The sequence below is a fragment of the Pongo pygmaeus genome, chromosome 22 (genome assembly GCF_028885625.2).
Source record: "Pongo pygmaeus isolate AG05252 chromosome 22, NHGRI_mPonPyg2-v2.0_pri, whole genome shotgun sequence".
Lineage (NCBI taxonomy): Eukaryota > Metazoa > Chordata > Mammalia > Primates > Hominidae > Pongo > Pongo pygmaeus.
This window is the reverse complement of record NC_072395.2, coordinates 57,499,375-57,520,195: the sequence shown is the minus strand read 5'-3', so window position 1 is coordinate 57,520,195 and position 20,821 is coordinate 57,499,375. Positions and strand designations below refer to the sequence as shown.

Genomic DNA, 20,821 nt, shown 5'->3' with positions numbered 1-20,821 from the left:
CAGCCTGGGCCAGGGATCTGGTCTGCAGTCCTTAAATGCCTTCCATGCTCCCCATTTTCCTCCCTGTCACCTGGCCTCAGAGGAGGCCAGGCCAGCCCATCAATTACGTTCCCACCAACTTTGAATCTGAGGTTCCCCAGGAGCTTATCCACTCCCCTGGCACGCCCAGAGGGGGACGAGGGGCAGGCACTGCCAGCTCCACGGCAGCACCAGCCTCCCACAGCACCCGAGGGCAGCACAGGGACCTAAGGGAGGCCGGCAGACAGGAGCCTGGGCCTGCCTGGTCTCATTCCCAGCCGCTTCCTGAGTTTCCTTCAGGGTCCCCGTGGCTGCGGTGGGGCCATGCATTCCTTCCTTCGTCCCGCACAGCTCGCCCTCCACAGTGCCTGGCTGCCGACTTGAAAACAGCAGCCATGGGTGGAATGTTACCTGCAGCTCAGAGGCAGCCGTGCAAGATCCCCCGGGAGCAGGAGGAGGGGTTGGGGGAGGCCACACGGGCACGCCTCATGGTGCCTCTGTTTCCTTGCCACTGAAACAGAGATAACCTTGGTTCACCGCTCACAGGGGCTATAGTGCTATGTAAAGTGCCTGCCACGCTGATGCCCCATACATGTTGGCTGTTATGGGTATCCACTTTTGGGGGTGTCCTGGCCTAATCCACCTGTGATTTCTTTGCCACAGACCTGCGCCCCCTGGACATCCTGGCGGAAGTGGTCCCTTCTGATGGCGCCACAAGTGGGATCAGGATAGTTCAGGTTCACGGTGCACGGGGACTCCAGCTCTCAGCAGCCGCCCCCCGCACCATGAGCTTCCCTGCATCCAGGATTTTCTCCCGGTGTGACCTCTTCCCTGAAGAATTTTCCATCGTTGTAACTTTGAGAGTTCCCAGTCTTCCACCCAAGGTCAGTTGCACTTTCTGCGCTTTGTGTTATAATAGCGTAATTTTCGTTTGTGAGGTTCCCAGTACCAACTCGTGCACAGGTTGAGGGGCGGCATTTGTCAAGGATTCTCTGGGTTTTTCTGGGATCAAGAGTGGCTGGCCTTGCTAGGTAGTGGGGTCCCTGTCACTGAAAGTATGTGAGAGTCTGTGCGCCCATTTGCTAGTGGTTTGCACAGCCAATTCCTGCAATCGAGGGTCTAGTGCTCAGAGTTTTTATGTTGACATCCTTTGGCAGGCAGCGCTAACAATAAAATCACATCTAAAAAGGGACACTTTGTAGACCCATTTATCTAAGACTTGAAGTGCCATCAACCCCAAATCTAACAGACAAGCCCCATCCCATCCTCTGCCTACTAGTTTGGAAGGTGAAGACAGTAATGTTTGTCTCTGTCCCCTTCCCCACGGTTTCTGGGACAGTGCATATCATATCTGTGCAGCAGATCCTTCTGAAGTAAATGAAAATGAATTTGCATTTCCAACAGTGGTGTTGAGCACTTCTCATGTGTGTACTGGCCATTTGTGCATCTTTCTTGGAGAAATGTTCATTTAAACTTTTTGCCCAGTTTTTCATGGATTAATGGATTTCTTATTGCTCAGTTGTAAAGAATTTTTTATATATTTGATGAGCCCCTTATCAGATATATGATTTGCAAACATTTGCTCTCATTCTGTGTGTTTTCCTTTTACTTTCTTGGTAGAGCCCTTTGGAGCACAAAACGTTTAAACCATGATGATGTTCAATTTATCTGTTTTTTTTATTGTGTTGCTTGTACTTTTGGTATCATATCCAAGAATCCAATGCCAAATCCAAGGTCATGAAGATTTACCCTTATGTTTTCTTCTAAGAGTTTTATACTCTTGGTACTTACATGTAAGTCTTCAATCCATTTAATTTTTGTATATGGTGTGAGGTAGGGGGTCAATTTTGTTCTTTTGTATGTAGATATTCAGTTGCCCCCACACCATTTGCTAAGGAGATTATTTTTTCCTCATTGAATGATCTTGACAACCTTGTGAGAAATAAATTGACTATAGATATGTGGGTTTATTTCCAGACTCTCAATTTTATTTTATTCATTCGTCTATTTATATATTTGTACCACACAGTCTTGGTTACCGTAGCATTGTGGTAAATCTTTAAATTGGGAACTATGAGTCATCCAACTTTGTTCCTCTTTTTAAATTTTGGTTTGGCTATTCTGGGTCCCTTGTAATTACCTATTGATTTTATAATCAACTTGTGAATGTCTACAGAGAAGTTAGCTTGAGAGTGGACAAATCTGTAGGTTAATTTGGGGAGTATTGTCATGTTAACAATATTAACATGAGTGGATCATGGACTTCAGATTAATGAACATATGATGCTTTTCCATTGATTTACATCTTCCTTAACAAAACAAAAATAATGTTTTATAGTTTTCAGAGTATAAATTTTATAATTATTTTGTTAAATCTAGTCCTAGTATTTTTTCCTTTTTGATGCTATTATAAATAATTTCATGTTTGGCTTGTTCATTGCAAATATATAGAAATACCATTACTTATTTATTTATTTATTTTTGAGACAGAGTTTCACTCTGTCACCCAGGCTGGAATGTAGTGGTGCAATCTCGGCTCACTGCAACCTCTGTTTCCTGGGTTCAAGCGATTCTCCCACCTCAGCCTCCAGAGTAGCTGGAATTACAGGTGTACACTACCATGCCTAGCTAATTTTTGTATTTTTAGTAGAGACAGGGTTTCGCCATGTTGGCCAGGCTGGTCTGGGCCTCCCAAAGTGCTGAGATCACAGACATGAGCTACCACCGCTGGCCTGAAATACCACTGATTTTTTTGTGTTGACCTGGTGTCCTGCAACCTTGCTGAGCTGGCAGTTTCTTAGTGAATTTCTTAGGATTTTCTATATATAAGATCATGTCATCTGTGAATAGAGATGATTTGTTTCTTCTTTTCCAATATGAATGCTTTTTATTTTTTCCCACTAAGTATGATGTTAACTGTGGATTCTTCATAGATGCCCTTAACAAATTGAGCAAGTTTCCTGCTCTATCTTATTGAGTGTTTTTAACATGAAAGGATGGTGGATTTTATCAAGTGCTTTTTCTGTATTTATTGTTATAATCATGCTATTTTTGTTTTTTATTCTGTTGATATGTTGTGTTACATTAATTGATTTTTAGATATTAAACCAATCTTGCATCCCAGGGATAAATCCCATTTAGCCATGGTGTATAACTCTTCTTTTATGTTGCTGGATTCAGATTGCTAGTATCTTGTTGAGTGTTTTGCATTCATATCATGAGAGATAGTGGTATTGGTCTGTAGTTTTCTTTTCTTAGGATGTCTTTGTGTGATTATGGTATGAGAATAATACTAGCCTCATAGAATAAGTTAGGAAGTAATACTTCCTCTTAGTTTTTGAAAGAGTTTGTGAAGAATTGGTTTTAATTCTTTATTTATTTCTACTTTAATCTTCATTATGTCCTTCATTATGCTTGCTTTGAGTTTGCTCTTCTTTCTCCAGCATCTTAAAGTAGGTTAGGTTATTGATTTGAGATCTTTCTTAATACAGATATTTACAACTATAAACTTCTCTCTAAGCAATACTTTTGCTGCATCTTATAAGTTCTGGTATTTTGGGTTTCATTTTTATTCATCTTGATGATTTTATGATTTTCCTTTTGGTTTCTTTTTTGACTTGTTGGTTGGTTATATAAGAGTGTGCTGTTTAATTTTCACATATTTGTGTGTTTCCCCAGTTTTTTTTTTTCTATTATTGATTTCTAATTTTATTTTATTGTGGCCAGAATACATACTTTGCATTATTTCTGTCCTTTTAAATTTACTGGAGGTTTATTTTATGACCTAACATATGTCCTATCCTAGACGATACTGCATATGCATTTCAAAAAAATGTATATTCTGCTGTCATCAGGTAGAACAGTCTAAAGATGTCTGCTACACTTTATTGGTTTATTGTATTCAAGTTTTCCTTTTTCTTGTTGATCTTCTACCTGGTTATTCTATCCATTGTTGAAATTATGGTGTTGAACTATTCAATTAATATTGTTGACTTTCTATTTCTCCCTTCATTTCTGTCAGCTTTTGCTTCATGTATTTTGGTGCTCTGTTATTATTTACCTACATGTTTATATTTATTATGCCTTCATGATAGGTTGACCTTTCATCATTATGAAGTGTTCCTCTTCATCTCTAGTAACAATTTTTTTTTTTTTAATTTATTTTATCGGACAGCAGTTGGGCTACTCCAATTTTCTCGTGGTGGTTGTTTGTATAATTTATCTCTTTCTGTTTACTTTCAATCTAGTTGTATATTGGAATATAAAGAATGCCTACTTTACAGAGCATCTAGTTACATCTTGTTTTTTATTTAATCCAGTCTGACAGCCTCTGCCTTTTGATTGGGTTATTTAATCTATTTACATTTAATGTTGTTATTGATATACAGTTGACCTCATTTTTTATGAATTTTGTATTTGCAAATTCAGCTACTCTCTAAAATTAATTTGTAATCTCAAAATAAATACTGATGGCACTTTTGTGGTCATTCATTGACATGCACAGATTAGTGAGAAATTTGAGTCTCCCAAAATGCATGTTCCCAGATAAGGTTGAACAAGGCACACTCTGCATTCTTGCTTCAGCTCTCATATTGTAAATAAGCATTTTTTTAATAATCTACTTAATGCCACATTTTCACATTTTTGTGATTTTTTTGGGTGACTTTACTGTTTAAAATGGCCCTCAGGCATGGGGGTGAAGGGGCTGTTCAGTGTTCCTAAGTGCAAAAAGGCTGTGATGTGCCTTATAGAGAAAATATGTATGTTAGAGAAGCTTTGTTATGGCATAAGTTGTAGTACTGTTGGCTGAGTTCAGTGTTAATGAATAAACAATAATTATTAAATACATATAACACTCAATTATATGTTGATAGTTGAAACTGTGACCAGAGGATTACAAGAACCAAACTCTGTGTTTCCCCTAGGAACAATGGTATATTATTTTCTAATTCAGTATTTGCAATGACTTTATGTAATTACTACTAACAATGAAAATCAACTCTACTTGGATTTATGTCTACTAGTTTACTTTTTATTTCCCATATGTTTTATATGGTTCTGTGGTTTTATGGGGTTTTTTGTCACCACTGTCCTTATATTCTTTCTTCACTACTTTCTCTTATATTAAGTGCATATTTCCTAATGTAGCATTTTGATTTCTTTATGTTTTCCCATGACACTGTTTTAGTTTTTCCTTAGTGGTTGCTCTGGGGTTTACCATATACTTATTTTGACTTATCAAGATCAACTTCAGATTTGTGCCAACTTAATACCAGTGAGATACAAAAAGATTGCTCCTGTACAAATCTTTTCCTTTTTGTCCTTTTTGTAGTCTTGTTGTTATATATATTACATCTACAGATGTTAAAACCCAACAATATATTGTTATACTTATTACTTCCTATAATTTTATGGCTTTTAAAGATGCTTAGAGAAGAAAGAACAAGTATATATTTACAGCATTTGTTATATTAGCCTTTTTATCATTTCTGATCCTCTTCATTTTTTCCTGTGGATTCACATTACTATCTTCAGTAACTTCCTTTGCACAATATAGCTTTGTTTCCATGTAACTCCTTTGTACTATTATTGCCAAATATATTAGATTTCTGTATGTTATAGGCCCAACAATACCAAATATACATTTTTATATTGCTTTTTAAAAATCAGTTAAGAGAATAAAGGAGAAAATATGCATTTGTTCTACTTTTTATAATTACATAATTATTTTTACTGCTGTTTTGTTTTTCTTTGTGGATTTGAATTTCTGTCTGGAGTTGCTTGCTTTTGGTCTGCAGAACACTAGTATGACTTGTAAGATGCACCTGCAGGTAATAGATTCCCTCAGTTTTGATTTATCTGGGAATGCCTTTATTTTGCCTTTATTTCTGAAAGATAACTTTGTTGGATACAGAATCCTTGGCTGACTTTTTTTTCTTTGAGCACTTTGAATGTACCATCATACTACCTTCTGGTGCCCATTGTTTCTGATAAGAAGTGAACTGTTGCTCTTCTTATGGTTCTGTTATAAGTTGTTTTTCTCTTGCTGCTTTCAAGATTTTCTCCTTGTTTTTGACTTTCAGTATTTTTACTATGATATGTCTGCATATCTTCTGTGTATCTCCACCTTAGAGTTTTCTGAGGTCCTGGATATGTAGATTAATGTTTTTCAATAATTTTGGAAAGTTACTAATTCTGTGAAGAATGTCAGTGGTAGTTTGATGGGAATAGTATTGAATCTATAAATTACTTTGGGTAGTATGGCCATTTTCATGATATCAATTCTTCCTATCCATGAGGATGGAATGTTTTTCCATTTGTTTGTGTCCTCTCTTATTTCCTTGAGCAGTGGTCTGTAGTTCTCCTTGAAGAGGTCCTTCACGTCCCTTGTTAGCTGTGTTCCTAGGTATTTCATTCTCTTTGTAGCAATTGTGACTGGGAGTTCACTCATGATTTGGCTATCTGCTTGTCTATTGTTGGTGTGTAGGAATGCTTGTGATTTTTGCACATTGATTTTGCATGCTGAGACTTTGCTGAAGTTGCTTATCAGCTTAAGGAATTTTTGAGCAAGACAATGGGGTTTTCTAAAAATAGAATCATGTCACCTGCAAACAGAGATAATTTGACTTCCTGTTTTTCTATTCGAATACTCTTTATTTCTTTCTCTTGCCTGATTGCCCTGGCCACAACTTCTAATACTATGTTGAATAGGAGTGGTGAGAGAGGGTATCCTTGTCTTGTGCTGGTTTTCAAAGGGAAGGCTTTCAGCTTTTGCTCATTCAGTATGATATTGACTATGGGTTTATCATAAATACCTCTTATTATTTTGAGATATGTTCTATTAACATCTAGTTTATTGAGAGTTTTTAACATGAAGGGATGTTGAATTTTCTTGAAGGCCTTTTCTGCATCTATTGAGATAATCATGTGGTTTTCGTCATTGGTTCTGTTTATGTGATGGATTACGTTTATTGATTTGCATATGTTGAGCCAGCTTTGCATCTCATGGATGAAGCTGACTTGATTGTGGTGTATAAGCTTTCGATATGCTGCTGGATTCAGTTTGCCAGTATTTTACTGAGGATTTTTGCATCAATGTTCATCAGGGATATTGGCCTGAAGTTTTTTTTGCTGTTGTGTCTGCCAGGTTTTCATATCAGGATGATGCTGGTCTTATAAAATGAGTTAGGGAGGAGTCCCTCCTTTTCAGTTGTTTGGAAAAGTTTCAGAAGGAATGGTACCACCTCCTCTTTGTACCTCTGGTTGAATTTGGCTGTGAATCCATCTGGTCCTGGGCTTTTTTTGGTTGGTAGACTATTAATTACTGCCTCAATTTCAGAACTTGCTATAATCTATTCAGGGATTCAACTTCTTCTCGGTTTAGTCTTGGGAGGGTGTATGTGTCCAGGAATTTCCCATTTCTTCTAGATTTTCTAGTTTATTTGTGTAGAGGTGTTTATAGTATTCTCTGATGGTAGTTTGTATTTTTGTGGGATCAGTGGTGATATCCCCTTTATCATTTTTTATTGCATCTATTTGATTCTTCCCTCTTTTCTTCTTTATTAGTCTAGCTAGTGGTCTATCTATTTTGTTAATTTTTTCAAAAAACCAGCTCCTGGATTCATTGATTTTTTGAAGGGTCTTTCATGTCTCTATCTCCTTCAGTTCTGCTCTGATCTTAGTTATTTTTTGTCTTCTGCTAGCCTTTGGATTTGTTTGCTCTTGTGTCTCTAATTCTTTTAATTGTGATGTTAGGGTGTTGATCTGAGATCTTTCCAGCTTTCTGATGTGGACATTTAGTGCTATAAATTTCCCTATTGACACTGCTTTAGCCGTGTTCCAGAGATGCTGGGACATTGTCTCTTTGTTCTCATTGATTTCAAATAACTTCTTGATTTTTGCCTTAATTTCATTACTTACCCAGGAGTCATTCAGGAGCAGGTTGTTCAATTTCCATGTAGTTGTGTGGTTTCGAGTGAGTTTCTTAATCTTGAGTTCTAATTTGATTGCACTGTGGTCTGGGATATTTTGTTATGATTTCAGTTCTTTTGTATTGGCTGAGGAGTGTTTTACTTTCAATTATGTGGTCAATTTTAGAATAAGTGCCATGTGACACTGAGAAGAATGTATCTTCTGTTGATTTGGGGTGGAGAGTTCTGTAGATGTCTGTTAGGTCCATTTGATCCAGAGCTGAGTTCAAGTTCTGAATATCCTTGTTAATTTTCTGTCACGTTGATCTGTCTAATATTGACAGCAGGGTGTTAAAGTCTCCCACTATTATTGTGTGGGAGTCTAAGTCTCTTTGTAGGTCTCTAAGAGCTTGTTTTATGAAACTGGGTGCTTTTGTATTGGGTGCATATATATTTAGGATGATTAGCTCTTCTCATTGAATTGATCCCTTTATCATTATGTAATGCCCTTCTTTGTCTTTTTTTTTATCTTTGTTGGCTTAAAGTCTGTTTTATCAGAGACTAGGATTGCAACCCCTGCTTATGTTGCTTTCCATTTGCTTGGTAAATTTTCCTCCATTCCTTTATTTTGAGCCTATGTGTGTCTTTGCAAGTGAGATGGGTCTCTTGAATACAGCACACTGATGGGTCTTGACTCTTCATCCAATTTGCCAGTCTGTGTTCAGCTATTATTTCTATGAAATAATATTTTTCCATTGTAGCCTGACTTTGCCAGGTAGTCCTCCAACAGAGCCCTTAGCCATACCCATCAAAGGTCAGAGGCTTCAAACCCTGCAGCTTATGGGCCCCCACCAAGCACTCAGTGGAGCCCTGGCCTAATTCTGGAGAGCCCTGCAGCCTAGAGCATCATCAGAGCCTCTGCCTTTGCCATTTCAAAGATTTAGTAGAAAATAGTGATCATAGAGTGAGGAGATGAGGGATCCATGATCAGAACTTTGGGGGCTTACTAGCACACAGGTATGATCCCGAGCACAGGCATGGGCTGATACACACAGGTGTATAGGTATTTGTGAGACAAGGCTCTGCAATCAGACCCTTTTATTTGTACATTTACTATGACAATGTCCAGGAGCCAACAGTAGAACTAATACATTCTGATGACTTTCTGGCCCATAAGGGAAGAGACCTTGGAGTTCCCAAGGACACCATTGCAGGTAATGTTGCCTGAGATGTGAGAGGAGAAGGTGTGAACACTATTGTGCACACCACTGGGGGAAGGCCCCATAACAGTTCAACGTGAAATGAAACAAAGGTGCTTGCCCCTCATCTCCATCCCTACTGTGCTGGGCCTGCAGCTGCCTCCCTGCTCCCCTCTGTGAGCCAATCTCTGCCCAGGAAGACACTATTCCCTCACACCTGCCCCAGGGCTCACCCCCAGCAGAAATATGCCCCATGGTTCCCACTGACAACCAGCAGTGTCAACCCACAGGGTGGATCTCACCGTGCGGCCAGGCCAACTGAGCATCAGCAAACTTGTCCACAGCAGAACACATCTCTCCCTTTCCTCAAGGCCCAGAAACTGAGGTTCTCCTAACCTCATCCCCCTTAGGTGTAGAAGTCTTTTTTTAAGTGCAAACTCCTCCTGGGATGGAGCAGAGGGCTGTCAATTCCAGAATATCTCCTAATTGCTACTGTCCCTGCTTCTGCAGTGTGCTTTGATGCAATCAATATATTTCTACTAGTTTATCTATGGACAAACCCACATTAGGGAAGACCCAACTCCGGTCAGGAGCCTCACAAACCAGAACATCCACAAACAATGAACCAACACTACTAACACAACAGTGCCTACAACAACAACAAGGAAGAGGAAGGCTTCTCAAAGCCAGGCAGGGGCAGCACAATCAACACAGAGGGGTATAAAGGTTCCGACCACTCAGAGACCTGGCACGATCACTCACTCACTCACTCACTCACTCACTCACGTCTCCCCCAGCTCACCTCCTCCCCACCCCAGCATGGCCGCGTCTACCATGTCCATCGGCTCCAGCACTTGCTCTGACTCCTGGCAGGTGGACGCCTGCCCAGAGAGCTGCTGCGAGCCCCCCTGCGGCGCCCCCAGCTGCTGCACCCCAGCTCCCTGCCTGACCCTGGTCTGCACCCCAGTGAGCTGTGTGTCTAGCCCCTGCTGCCAGGCAGCCTGTGAACCCAGCCCCTGCCAATCAGGCTGCACCAGCTCCTGCACGCCCTTGTGCTGCCAGCAGTCTAGCTGCCAGCCGGCTTGCTGCACCTCCTCCCCCTGCCAGCAGGCCTGCTGTGTGCCCGTCTGCTGCAAGCCTGTGTGCTGTGTGCCCGTCTGCTGCAAGCCTGTGTGCTGCGTGCCTACCTGCTCTGAGGATTCCTCTTCATGCTGCCAGCAGTCTAGCTGCCAGCCAGCTTGCTGTGCCTCTTCCTCCTGCCAGCAGGCCTGCTGTGTGCCCATCTGCTGCAAGCCTGTGTGCTGCGTGCCTACCTGCTCTGAGGATTCCTCTTCATGCTGCCAGCAGTCTAGCTGCCAGCCAGCTTGCTGTGCCTCTTCCTCCTGCCAGCAGGCCTGCTGTGTGCCCATCTGCTGCAAGCCTGTGTGCTGTGCGCCCACCTGCTCTGAGGATTCCTCTTCATGCTGCCAGCAGTCTAGCTGCCAGCCAGCTTGCTGCACCTCCTCCCCATGTCAGAAGTCCTGCTATGTGCCCGTCTGCTGCAAGCCTGTCTGCTGCAAGCCCATCTGCTGTGTGCCCATCTGCTCTGGGGCTTCCTCTTCATACTGCCAGCAGTCTAGCTGCCAGCCGACTTGCGGCACCACCTCCTGCTGCAGACCCTCCTCCTCCGTGTCCCTCCTCTGCCGCCCCGTGTGCAGGTCTACCTACTGTGTGCCCATCCCCTCCTGCTGTGCCCCTGCCTCCTCCTGCCAGCCCAGCTGCTGCCGCCCGGCCTCCTGCGTGTCCCTCCTCTGCCGCCCCACGTGCTCCCGCCTCTCTTCCGCGTGCTGCGGCCTCTCCTCAGGCCAGAAGTCCAGCTGCTGACGGGCAGGTCCCGTTTCTCCAGAGTTGTTCCAGGGCCAACTCTGACTTCCGAAAATCCTTGCAGCCCTGAGCTCTGTCTGAGTCTCCTCTGCCCAGAGCCACTGCACCTCCAGCCAGCAATGCTGAGCTTTCTTGCCGAGTTCCCTCCAGGCATGCATCTCTCCCACACCCTCATCTCCATCCTGGCCAGCCAGTGGTCACTGTGTCCTGCCCTATGTGAGTGATCAGTCTGTCAACAAATAAAGACCACTGTGCCCTCTCAGAGGTCTTTTTTGCATATCTGGCAAACCCTGTGGGAAGAACTTTGGTGTGCTGTGTGGGGTGGGAGCTTTGGGACTCTGGCCTTGAGCTGCATCCAGGCTGACAGAACAGGGGGGTGGAGCCAGTCCTGACTTCCCGCTGTGCTGGGTCTGCTGTTGTGGGGTTCCCCTGCCAGCCTCAGCGTCTCCAGGCCCTGGGGGTGCCCTTCTCTGTGAATCCCCCACAGCCACCAGGCCTGGCCTCTCCCTGGGCTCGGCTCCTCACCCTCTCTCCTTCCTCTGCCTGTCCAACCCCCACTCACCATCTTCTCACCAGCCCTCTCTTATTAAATAAAATAAATATTTCTCATTCCTGGAAGACATTTTAGAGCTGATCTCTTATTTCAAAGTATCTGTGTACGTTTGTTGGACAGTCCGTGTTCCGTGTACGGTCATCCCAATGCCTGAAGTCTCTGTGGGTCCATTTCAGCTTTCTGTCATTTCCGCCAGTTCTCACTCATGGTGTCTTGTTTCCTTGTGTGCTTCGCTGTTTGTGGCTGAGTAACCACCCTTGTCCTTCGAAAGTATTTGTGGGCATTTTTGAGGCCTCTAAGAAAGGTGTGTTTGCTTTTGCCTTATGTGAGGAACCCTCTGATTTCAGGACCACCTTCAACTAAATTCATGACTTCGATTTGTGTGGGCCACCCAAAAGGTGCCAGTTTGGGCTGCAAAGCAGAATGAGGGCAGGCTTGTTGGGGTAGGATGTTCTCCTCTGGGCGTGCTGAGTCCCCAGGCAGCCAGCAGCCTCTGGGATGGTCATAAGCCCATGCTACCTCTGACTCCCTCTTCTCTGAGGGTGCAGCCCATGCAGTCTCTAGCTTCATGTAGGGATGGTCTTCTTTAGACCCCATCACCAGGGGGGCTCTTGGCTTCCGTTTCTGTCCTCTTCATCCTGCAAAACTATTCAATCCTAAATTTAAAATTGCCAGACCAGCAAATGTCCTCAAGAACGAAGTGAATTCTGGGTGTTTCTAAATGCTATGGGTTAGAGCAAGAGTCATTCACCTGGGGTCGGTGAGCTTGGATGAGAAGAAAAAAAAAATGCATCCTTATTTTCCCAAACATCTAACTGAAATGTAGTGTTTCAATCAACTGTGAATGTAGCCGACACAACCTACGGCGGCACCTGCATCTTTGTCACCAACAGGAATGAGATGTGTGGCGTCACATTATGCCGGCTGCAAATGCTCAAAACCTCATTCTGGCCACTGCTGTTTCATAATTACGGTAGCGCGAGATGCACCTGCTAGGTCCCACCAGGCACATGTTCCCTAGGGAAGTACAAGCTATATCACCAGTTTGCTTTTTCATAGTGTAATAGCCGTGTTTTCATGAAGTTGGTTTCCTTTTACTCATCTGAAAACCTCCAAAGCTTTCACGAGGTGGCCCGGAAGTTCCCTTGCACAAAAAGGGCAAAGACCCCTGCCTTTGATTTGGGCCTGTAATCCTGTAATTCTTTATTCCTTTTCCAGTTTCCTGTTGCAACTAGGAAGATTCTTCCTAGTGTTTTCAATTGTTTTCAGCAGGATGATGGGTCAAACAATCTCACCAACAGGTTTCCAGAACTGGGAATCCCTGGAGCAACTTCTATTTTTTTTTAGACGGAGTCTGGCTCTGTTGCCCAGACTGGAGTGCAGTGGTGCGATCTCGGCTCACTGCAACCTCCACCTCCTGGGTTCAAGGGATTCTCCTGCCTCTCCTCCTGAGTAGCTGGGATTAAGGCGCAGGCCACCAGGCCCAGCTAATTTTTTTGTATTTTTAGTGGAGACGGGGTTTCACCATCTTGGCCAGGCTGGTCTTGAACTTCTGACCTTGTGATCCACCCGCCTTGGCCTCCCAAAGTGCTGGGATTACAGGCATGAGCCGCTGCACCCGGCCTTTTGTTTGTTTTGTTTTGTTTTGTTTTTTGAGAGCGGGTATCACTCTGTTGCCAGGCTGGAGTGCAGTGGAGCGATCTCCGCTCAGTGCAACCTCTGCCTCTAGGGTTCGAGCTATTCTTCTGCCTCAGCCTCCTGAATAGCTAGGACTACAGGTGCACACCACCACGCCTGGCTAATTTTTGTATTTTTAGTAGAGACTGGGTTTCACCATATTGGCCAAGCTGGTCTTGAACTCCTGACATCACAATCTGCCTGCGTTGGCCTCCCAAAGTGCTGGGATTACAGGCGTGAGCCACCGTGCCCAGCGCAACTTCTTAATTCTTAAGAATATCTGGAAATTTTCTGTAACCTTCCCCTGTTGTTCGCAAGGATTCCTTAATTCTTGAGTAGGTCTTTTCCTTTGAACCACTGTATCTATTAACTTGTCCCAGCAGTCATTTATTCCTTTGCAGTTTTGATGGCATGTCTGTGCAAATGCAATACACAGTTGGAAGTCCCTGTCCAAGTGTCACAGGCTGCCAGGACGGAAGGACACAGGCCCCTTGTCACTGTCATTTTCCTTTGCAAGCTCCCAGCCCAGCCATCAGGACAAGGGGAGCAGGCACGGCAGGAAGGGCTGTCCCCAGCCCTCTCTGTGTCCTGGGTCTGATCAGTAGCCCAGAGTGAGGCTGCCCTGCCCTGAGCCCCAGGACTGTGTGTGTGCAGCCTCCACCCTGCTTGTGAAGCGGGGGTGGGATGTGTGTGTGGCGGTGGGGGACTCACCACACAAGGACTGGGAGGGGACTTCTCATGCTGGGGCTCCCAGATCCTGGTGCCCTTTACCACCCGTCTCCCACAGCCCTTGGCCAGCTGGCCTAGCCAAGTGCCCATGTCTCCCCACTGGGTGGGACTCTGTAAGGGAACACAGTTTCTGCATCTTCAGGGAGTCCTGAGCCAGGCTGCCCTCCCTTTGGCTCATCCTGTGGGATGTGGCAGCCCTGCTAGTGCGGGAGTCCCCATTTCTAGGCTGTGTGGGTCACTCCTTGGGGAGGGTGGGAGAGGAGGCTCTGTGTGGGCCCCAACAGCCATCAGACCTGGGAGACGTCTCTTTTCCCTCCTGTTACTGTTTAATTGTGACATTAGTTACCTTATTTCGGTTTTTATTTTATAAACCGTTTTGAGAAATGTTTTCATCTAATAGGAAACATCAGGAGCAATTTCCTTTCCTTTCCAACTGGCTGCTTCGCTCCTCATCCTCACATTTTCATGGTCCTCTCTGCTTTTGAGGTTTTTCTCCTGTTTCGGTTGCTTTTCCGTCTTTAGAATATCCACCACGGTTTGTTTTTTCTCTTCTACTTTTATTTGCTGTTTTGAAAAATATACATTCTGTTTTTAATTGTACTAATAAATAGCTTTTAAGTTTACCTTTATGTTTATTTTTTAACTATTAAAGTGAGGAATGGAACTGCAATTTAAGAATTTCTACTTAAAACAGAATTAATCTTGCTCTCCTCAACATCAGCCCATGGGTCCACCCCCACCCGCTTCTCAGTCTTTCTTGTTTAATTGAAAGCAACATACAGCATATTCCAGTAGAAACAGAACGACACATACAATCCTAAATATTATAACAGCCACATTTAAAGATGGCAAAAGGAACAGGTGAAATTAATTTAATAATAGATCTTATTTAACCCGGTACATCCAGAATGTTACCATTTCATCAAGTGGCATGAGCCACATTTCAAGCACTCGAGAGCCACATGTGGTTAGTGGCCTCTCACATTAGCATGCAGTAAAGTATTAGAATCTTATCATTGCTATTCAATTAGGATGTTGAATATGCATCTGTCGTATGCATCTGTTATAAAAGATGTGAAATTTGCATTTGCAGTTATAACTGAGCACATTGGTTATCTGGAAACAGGTCAGTGTCTTCCTGTCTTTGTATCTGGGCCAGCCCTTTGATAGCCCAGCCTCTACGTTCTGGAGCTCTTGTCTTTGCTTCTTCTCTGTCATAGTCAGTTGGGGCTGCTATAACAAATTGCCGTGGACTGGAGGGTCTTGAGCAGCCGGCATTTCTTTCTCCCAGTTCTGGAGGCTGGAAGTCCAGGATCAGTCCGGGTGCCACATGGTGGGGTTCTGGAGAGGGCTCTCTTCCTGGTCTACAGACAGCCACCTTCTTGCTGACCTCACATGGCCCAGATAATCTCTCCAGGGCTTCTTCTTTAAAGGGCACAAATCCCATTTTTGAGGGCTCCACCCTCCTGACCTAATTACCTCCCAAAGGCCCCACCTCTTCATACCATCATATTGGAATTAGGGTCTCAACGTGTGAATTTTGGGAGGATACAAACATTCCATCCGTAACAATCACTTTGCCATTTGTCATATTTCCTTAAATATTTTTTCCAAGAGGGATACCTGGGTGGAGTACTTTCTAAGCTCTTGCTTTTGTGAAAATAGATTGCTGTTATCTTTATTTGAGAAAGATGTAATAATTTGAAAAAAGGAAAATTAGAACCTTAGTCCACCAAAGATTGCCCTGGAAACTCTGAGGATATTGCCATACCCTGGTTAGTGGGACAGGGGTCTGAGGTCAGCCTAATGCAGTTCATTTCCAGATCGTGTATTATTCGTCTTGCCTGTGAGAGGCCTGTTCTTAGGTCTTCTACATTGAAAAACTTGTCAATGCATGTCTAGGGTGGGCTCTGGAGGCCTGATTTTCTTGAAATTCATTAAGTTCTTCTACTCCAAATACACACACCTCTGTCCATTCAGCCCAGAATACCTGATCCACAATTATTTCTTTGATTATTACTTTGATCTTATTTTTTTCTCCCTATCAATTGAATTTTCATGTTTTGTCTCAGCTAAATATACACTCTGTTTGTTATCTTTTCTCTCATTATATTTGTGGGTTTTATCCTTTACCTTGGTGTTCGGAAGAACTCATGTTTGGACTTAAAATTGAATTGATTCTCTGGGGTATTAATTTTGCTCTTCTGCTTCTGATGTGAATTTTTAATCCAGCTGTTTGGTATTAAATTTGGTATTGAAGACTTGCTATCTTTCATCTTCAATATTTTTTTTTTTTTGGAATCGGAGACGCACCGGTTGAGAATGCAGATCCTATGCACAGACCGGCTGGCTTCTAGTCCTGGTTCTGTCACTGTTTTCTGTGTGACTTTGAGCAGATTGCTCAACCTCTCTGCTGAGGCTTCCGCGTCTGTCCATAGTAACTTCGACAAGAAGTTAATGCCAAAATTAAGTGAATTAATAGATGCCAAGTGCTTGGAATGCTGCCTGGCGTAGCCACGTGCTCTGACCTTGCCAGCTTCATCATCAGTGCTACTAGGGGGGTCATTTTCTAAGATCGCCCAAGCTGTCACTACAGTCAAATGCTATAACTTGTGGCTCCAGGTCTGTGGGACCCTCCCCCTCATTCTCCATTAGGGAACGAAGCTGCCTCGGCTTCCCTTCAGCTCTCACCCTGGCTCCCAGTGCTGACTGCCCTGCGTCTTCAGATGAGAGGCTCTTGTCGGGAGCTGAGTCTTCACAGACATCACCCCTGAGAGGTCGGAGGGGCTTGTTTGACAACAGCCATGGAGGGCAGAGTGACTTGCACGTGCTGGAGGCCCCAGGTTCAGGTGGAATTTCCATCACAATGGCGAGGCAGATGTGCAGGGAGGGGCTGTTGGGGGCTGTGAGTTTATCCCACGTCCAGCCGCTGAACATGGCCGGTGAAAGTCACAATGGCAGTGACTCAGATCTTTAGGTGGACAATTGTGTCACCTGCGAATAACAGAGGTTCACGTCTCATTTCTATTTCTCGGCTTGCTGCCTTAACTGGCCCTGCAGGACAACAGAGAAAGGTTCTGGTGACCAGGGGCCTGCTCACCTCCTGCTACACTATGACAGGAGAGCTTCCAGTGAGCCTCCCTAGCACTATAGGCTTTCTGGGCCACCATGAAAGCCTGTCCCAGGCTGCCGTAGCCTCATCCCCAGCTGAAAGAGGCTGGAAGGACATTGGGAGATGTTGCTAGTTCCTGGTGAGAACCAGCTTCAGGCTGTGCTGGGCTCAGGCCCCAAGACAGAGGAGCTCGCCTGTGATGGTCCCTGCCCTGGGGTCAGGGCCCATCCTGCCTGGTGACCTCCCAAGCACAGGCTGGCTTTGCCCACCCCAAGTGTCCTTCATTCTCCAGTGACCCTCATTCCACATCCACCTCCCCAAGGCAGAGGCCCCTCCCCTCCCCCAGGCCCGGATCTGCACCCGCCCCTCTCAGGACACCTGACCAGGGCTCCAGGGGACGGCACTCCAGACCCAAAGGCCAGTCGCCAAACCTTGTCCTCCTAATGAGCTGACTGTCCAGAGGCCTTGCCAGAACACTCCATCTCCTTCTTAGGGGAGAGGAGGTCCTCCCTGTCCTCCTGCCCTTGGCAGACATCAGGATCTCAGAAGATCCCAGAGCTCGCCAGGAAGCGCTGTCCTCAAGCGTCTTTTCCCAACACAGGCACCTCCATCCTGGCTCTCCCAATCGCAGCCACACCAGCCCACCCTGTGAGGTCCCTGCAGACACAGGCTGGGCCTCCCCCGGGCCGAGAGCCCACGCCGGGCACAGTCATGGGACCTGCCAGGTGGAAGTCACCAGGTCAGCCCCAGAGAGGCCGCACCTTCCCTCCTGGTGTTCACGGGGGACAGGCTCAGCCAGGGGCACCGGCCCTGCCCAGGACCAGCCAAGTGTTAGGAGCAGAGTGAGGACAAGTCATGGCAAGGGAAGCAGAAATAATGAGGGTCCTCCCGGCTCCAAACACCAACACGGAAGGGGAGGGCGTTGCTGAGTCTGCTGCTGGGAAAACACAGGCCCTGGGCATATAAAAGCCCCAGCAGCCGACAGGCTCACACACACTCACTCACACACACACTCACACACTCACTCATTCACACCTCCCCCAGCTCACCTCTTCCCCACTCCAGCATGGCTGCATCCACCATGTCCATCTGCTCCAGCGCTTGCACCGACTCCTGGCGAGTGGACGACTGCCCAGAGAGCTGCTGTGAGCCCCCCTGCTGCACCCCCAGCTGCTGTGCCCCGGCCCCCTGCCTGACCCTGGTCTGCACCCCAGTGAGCTGTGTGTCCATCCCCTGCTGCCAGGCAACCTGTGAGCCTAGCCTCTGCCAATCAGGCTGCACCAGATCCTGCACACCCTCATGCTACCAGCAGTCTAGCTGCCAGCCGGCTTACTGCACCTCCTCCCCCTGCCAGCAGGCCTGCTGCGTGCCCGTCTGCTGCAAGCCTGTGTGCTGTGTGCCCACCTGCTCTGAGGATTCCTCTTCATGCTGCCAGCAGTCTAGCTGCCAGCCGGCTTGCAGCACCTCCTCCCTGTGTCAGCAGGCCTGCTGTGTGCCCATCTGCTGCAAGCCTGTCTGCTGCAAGCCTGTCTGCTGTGTGCCTGTCTGCTCTGGGGCTTCCTCTCTGTGCTGCCAGCAGTCTAGCTGCCAGCCGGCTTGCTGCACCACCTCCTGCTGCAGACCCTCCTCCTCTGTGTCCCTCCTCTGCCGCCCCGTGTGCAGGCCTGCCAGCTGCGTGCCCGTCTCCTCCTGCTGTGCCCCCACCTCCTCCTGTCAACCCAGCTGCTGCCGCCAGGCCTCCTGCGTGTCCCTCCTCTGCCGCCCCGTGTGCTCCCACCCAGCCTCCTGCAGCTTCTCCTCAGGCCAGAAGTCCAGCTGCTGACGGCTGTGTCCCCCAGGGCCAGCCGGGCTCAGGCCCCACCTCCCTGCCAATCCTTGGACCTCCCAGCCCACCCAGCCTTAGCACAGCTCAACACAGAGAAGGAGCAGCCCCACCCACAGCCGCCCAGCCAAGGGGTGGGGTCTGAGATGCTCACTGGCTCCTCCCTGACCTCCCCCGGGGCGGGCGAGCCCTGGCTGCTCCTCACGGTGCTTCCTGGCTGCAGACCACAACCCTCCGCTGGTCGCTGGTTGGGGATGGGCCCTCCTGACCCGGGTCTCGCACCCAGGAGTGTCACCTTCTGCCTCTGAGCACCAATAAAGCGTCTGCGGCCCCAGCTGACTCTGTGCTGACTCTCCATACCCAGGGCGGGAGGGGGCAGAGTGGGGCCTGGCCTGGCTCTGGGGGGGCTGGGCCCCTTGGATCTCTTTACTTCCCCAGCTGGGGGGCCTCGGGGGGCTCTTGTGTGACATCTGGAAGCTCCTGTCCACCTCGTGGCACGTTCTGCTGTCCGGCTCCCCTCCCAGGTCCTGTGGGGCCCAAAAGCCTTGTTCACTGGCTGAGTCCCACAGACACCACATGGCTTGGGCCAACGCCCCACTCACTGTGGGTAGAAGCAGCTCCTTCCCATGGCAAGGGTTGGGGCTGTCCCAGGGGGTGGCAGGCCTGGCAGCTGTGCTGGGAGGTGGGAGACGGGGAGAGACTTGGGCTCCAGCTGTCCCTGCGCTCAGGGAGTTCCACTCAGGGACAGCTTGGGCATCCTGGCCTCCTGCGCACACTCACATACGCTCAGGGACGCCCTCTGTTCCTGCATTCCTACAGCTGGGATGCAGAGAACAGAGACGCGGCCTCCAGAGCTCCCTGTGCTGGGCTGGGTGGGCGGAGGGCCAGTGGGAACAAGAAGGCCCCAATGGCAGAGGAAGCCTGGGACAGCGTGGGGACACATGCAGACCAGAGGGCAAGAGAAACACATGGACACACAGGTCCAGATGTATCCAGATGTGCTTTCAAACAGGATTAAGCAAATCTGAAAACAGACTCCTAGAAATGCAACTGCAGGCAAGGGATGCTGGCGAGGTGTGGCCGTCACCACGTTGCCCGCAAGAGGCCCTGAGTCTTTACTTCTCCACAGCTATACAATCACAATGCGGGGGGTACACATTATTCTTTTTTTTTGCCAGGTTGATTTAAAAAAAATATTTTCTCATGGTTTTCTTCAGCAAGGTGCGCAGCATTCCAAAGTGTGGACACGCCGCACTTGATGTCTGCAACGCCAGGTGGATGGCCCTGAATGTCTCTCCAGTTTTTCATTATTACAAACAATACCTCTTGTGAGATATGGCAAGGTTTCTCTTCAAACAGCCTAATCAGTCCTTTATTGTTTAATTCCCAGTACCCCTCCCCATGTCTTTCTTCTTCTTTCCTTCTTTCTGCTTTTCCTACACGCCCAGGCATGCCACAGCACCAGTGGCCTCATCAGCACCAGCTCACATTCCTTTCCTTATTTAAGAAAAGACTGACTCTCTAGCTGGCCGCAGACGACCTCTTCCCCTAAATGTTTAGCCAATCGGGTCTAGCTTAGATTGTGTGGTCCGACCCCAGCCAGTTAAAAAAGGGCACAGGGGCAGGATTTGAGTCAAAAATAAAAACTTTCACTCTCCTTTGTTCTGTGTGCTCTTGGCAACCGGCCACACGAGAGGCACTTCGTGCAAAGATAAATTTGCTTTGCTAAAAAGTCCTTTGTCTAAGCGCTCGTTTTCCTTACGACTCTGAGTTCTATTTCTAACACCTCTGTGGGTGTTTCTACCATATACCTTTCCACACTCAGGTACATTTTTGCCTAAATTCCTAGAAATGGCATCGCTAGTGCGGAGTGTTCATGGATTTCGAATTCATAGAGATACTGAGAAATGCCCTCCAAAGATGGTCCCTAATTGTGCC

The 20,821-nt window shown here is 46.5% G+C and overlaps 2 protein-coding genes across 9 annotated transcripts in view; both read left to right on the top strand.

Annotated features, from left to right (window-relative positions):
• Nucleotides 1–20,821, top strand: part of TSPEAR (thrombospondin type laminin G domain and EAR repeats) — a 215,868-nt gene that overhangs the window by 144,767 nt on the left and 50,280 nt on the right. Inside the window, exon 2 of the mRNA XM_054468651.2 lies at nt 682–902. Coding sequence (XP_054324626.2) covers nt 682–902 — 221 coding nt within the window. The remainder of the gene's footprint in view (nt 1–681; nt 903–20,821) is intronic.
• On the top strand, nt 9,947–18,883 carry LOC129022487 (keratin-associated protein 10-3). 8 transcript variants are annotated; one of them, XM_063659805.1, is made up of 3 exons: nt 9,947–10,519; nt 18,545–18,694; nt 18,797–18,883. In XM_063659805.1, exons 1-3 carry the CDS (start codon nt 9,947–9,949, stop codon nt 18,881–18,883), a joined length of 810 nt encoding a protein of 269 aa, XP_063515875.1. The 8 variants fall into 8 exon arrangements, with proteins under 8 accessions (XP_063515875.1, XP_063515874.1, XP_063515873.1 ...); XM_063659804.1 differs by lacking the exons at nt 18,545–18,694; nt 18,797–18,883 and having other exon boundaries at nt 9,947–10,191; nt 10,354–11,249; XM_063659803.1 differs by lacking the exons at nt 18,545–18,694; nt 18,797–18,883 and having other exon boundaries at nt 9,947–10,237; nt 10,394–11,249.

Bases quoted from the DNA above. Each gene is read 5' to 3' on its own strand.
- LOC129022487 (XM_063659801.1), top strand. From the start codon at position 9,947: ATGGCCGCGTCTACCATGTCCATCGGCTCCAGCACTTGCTCTGACTCC. The intron at 10,550-10,672 runs GTGTGCTGTGCG...GTCTGCTGCAAG, and splicing joins TGCCCATCTGCTGCAAGCCT to CCTGTCTGCTGCAAGCCCAT.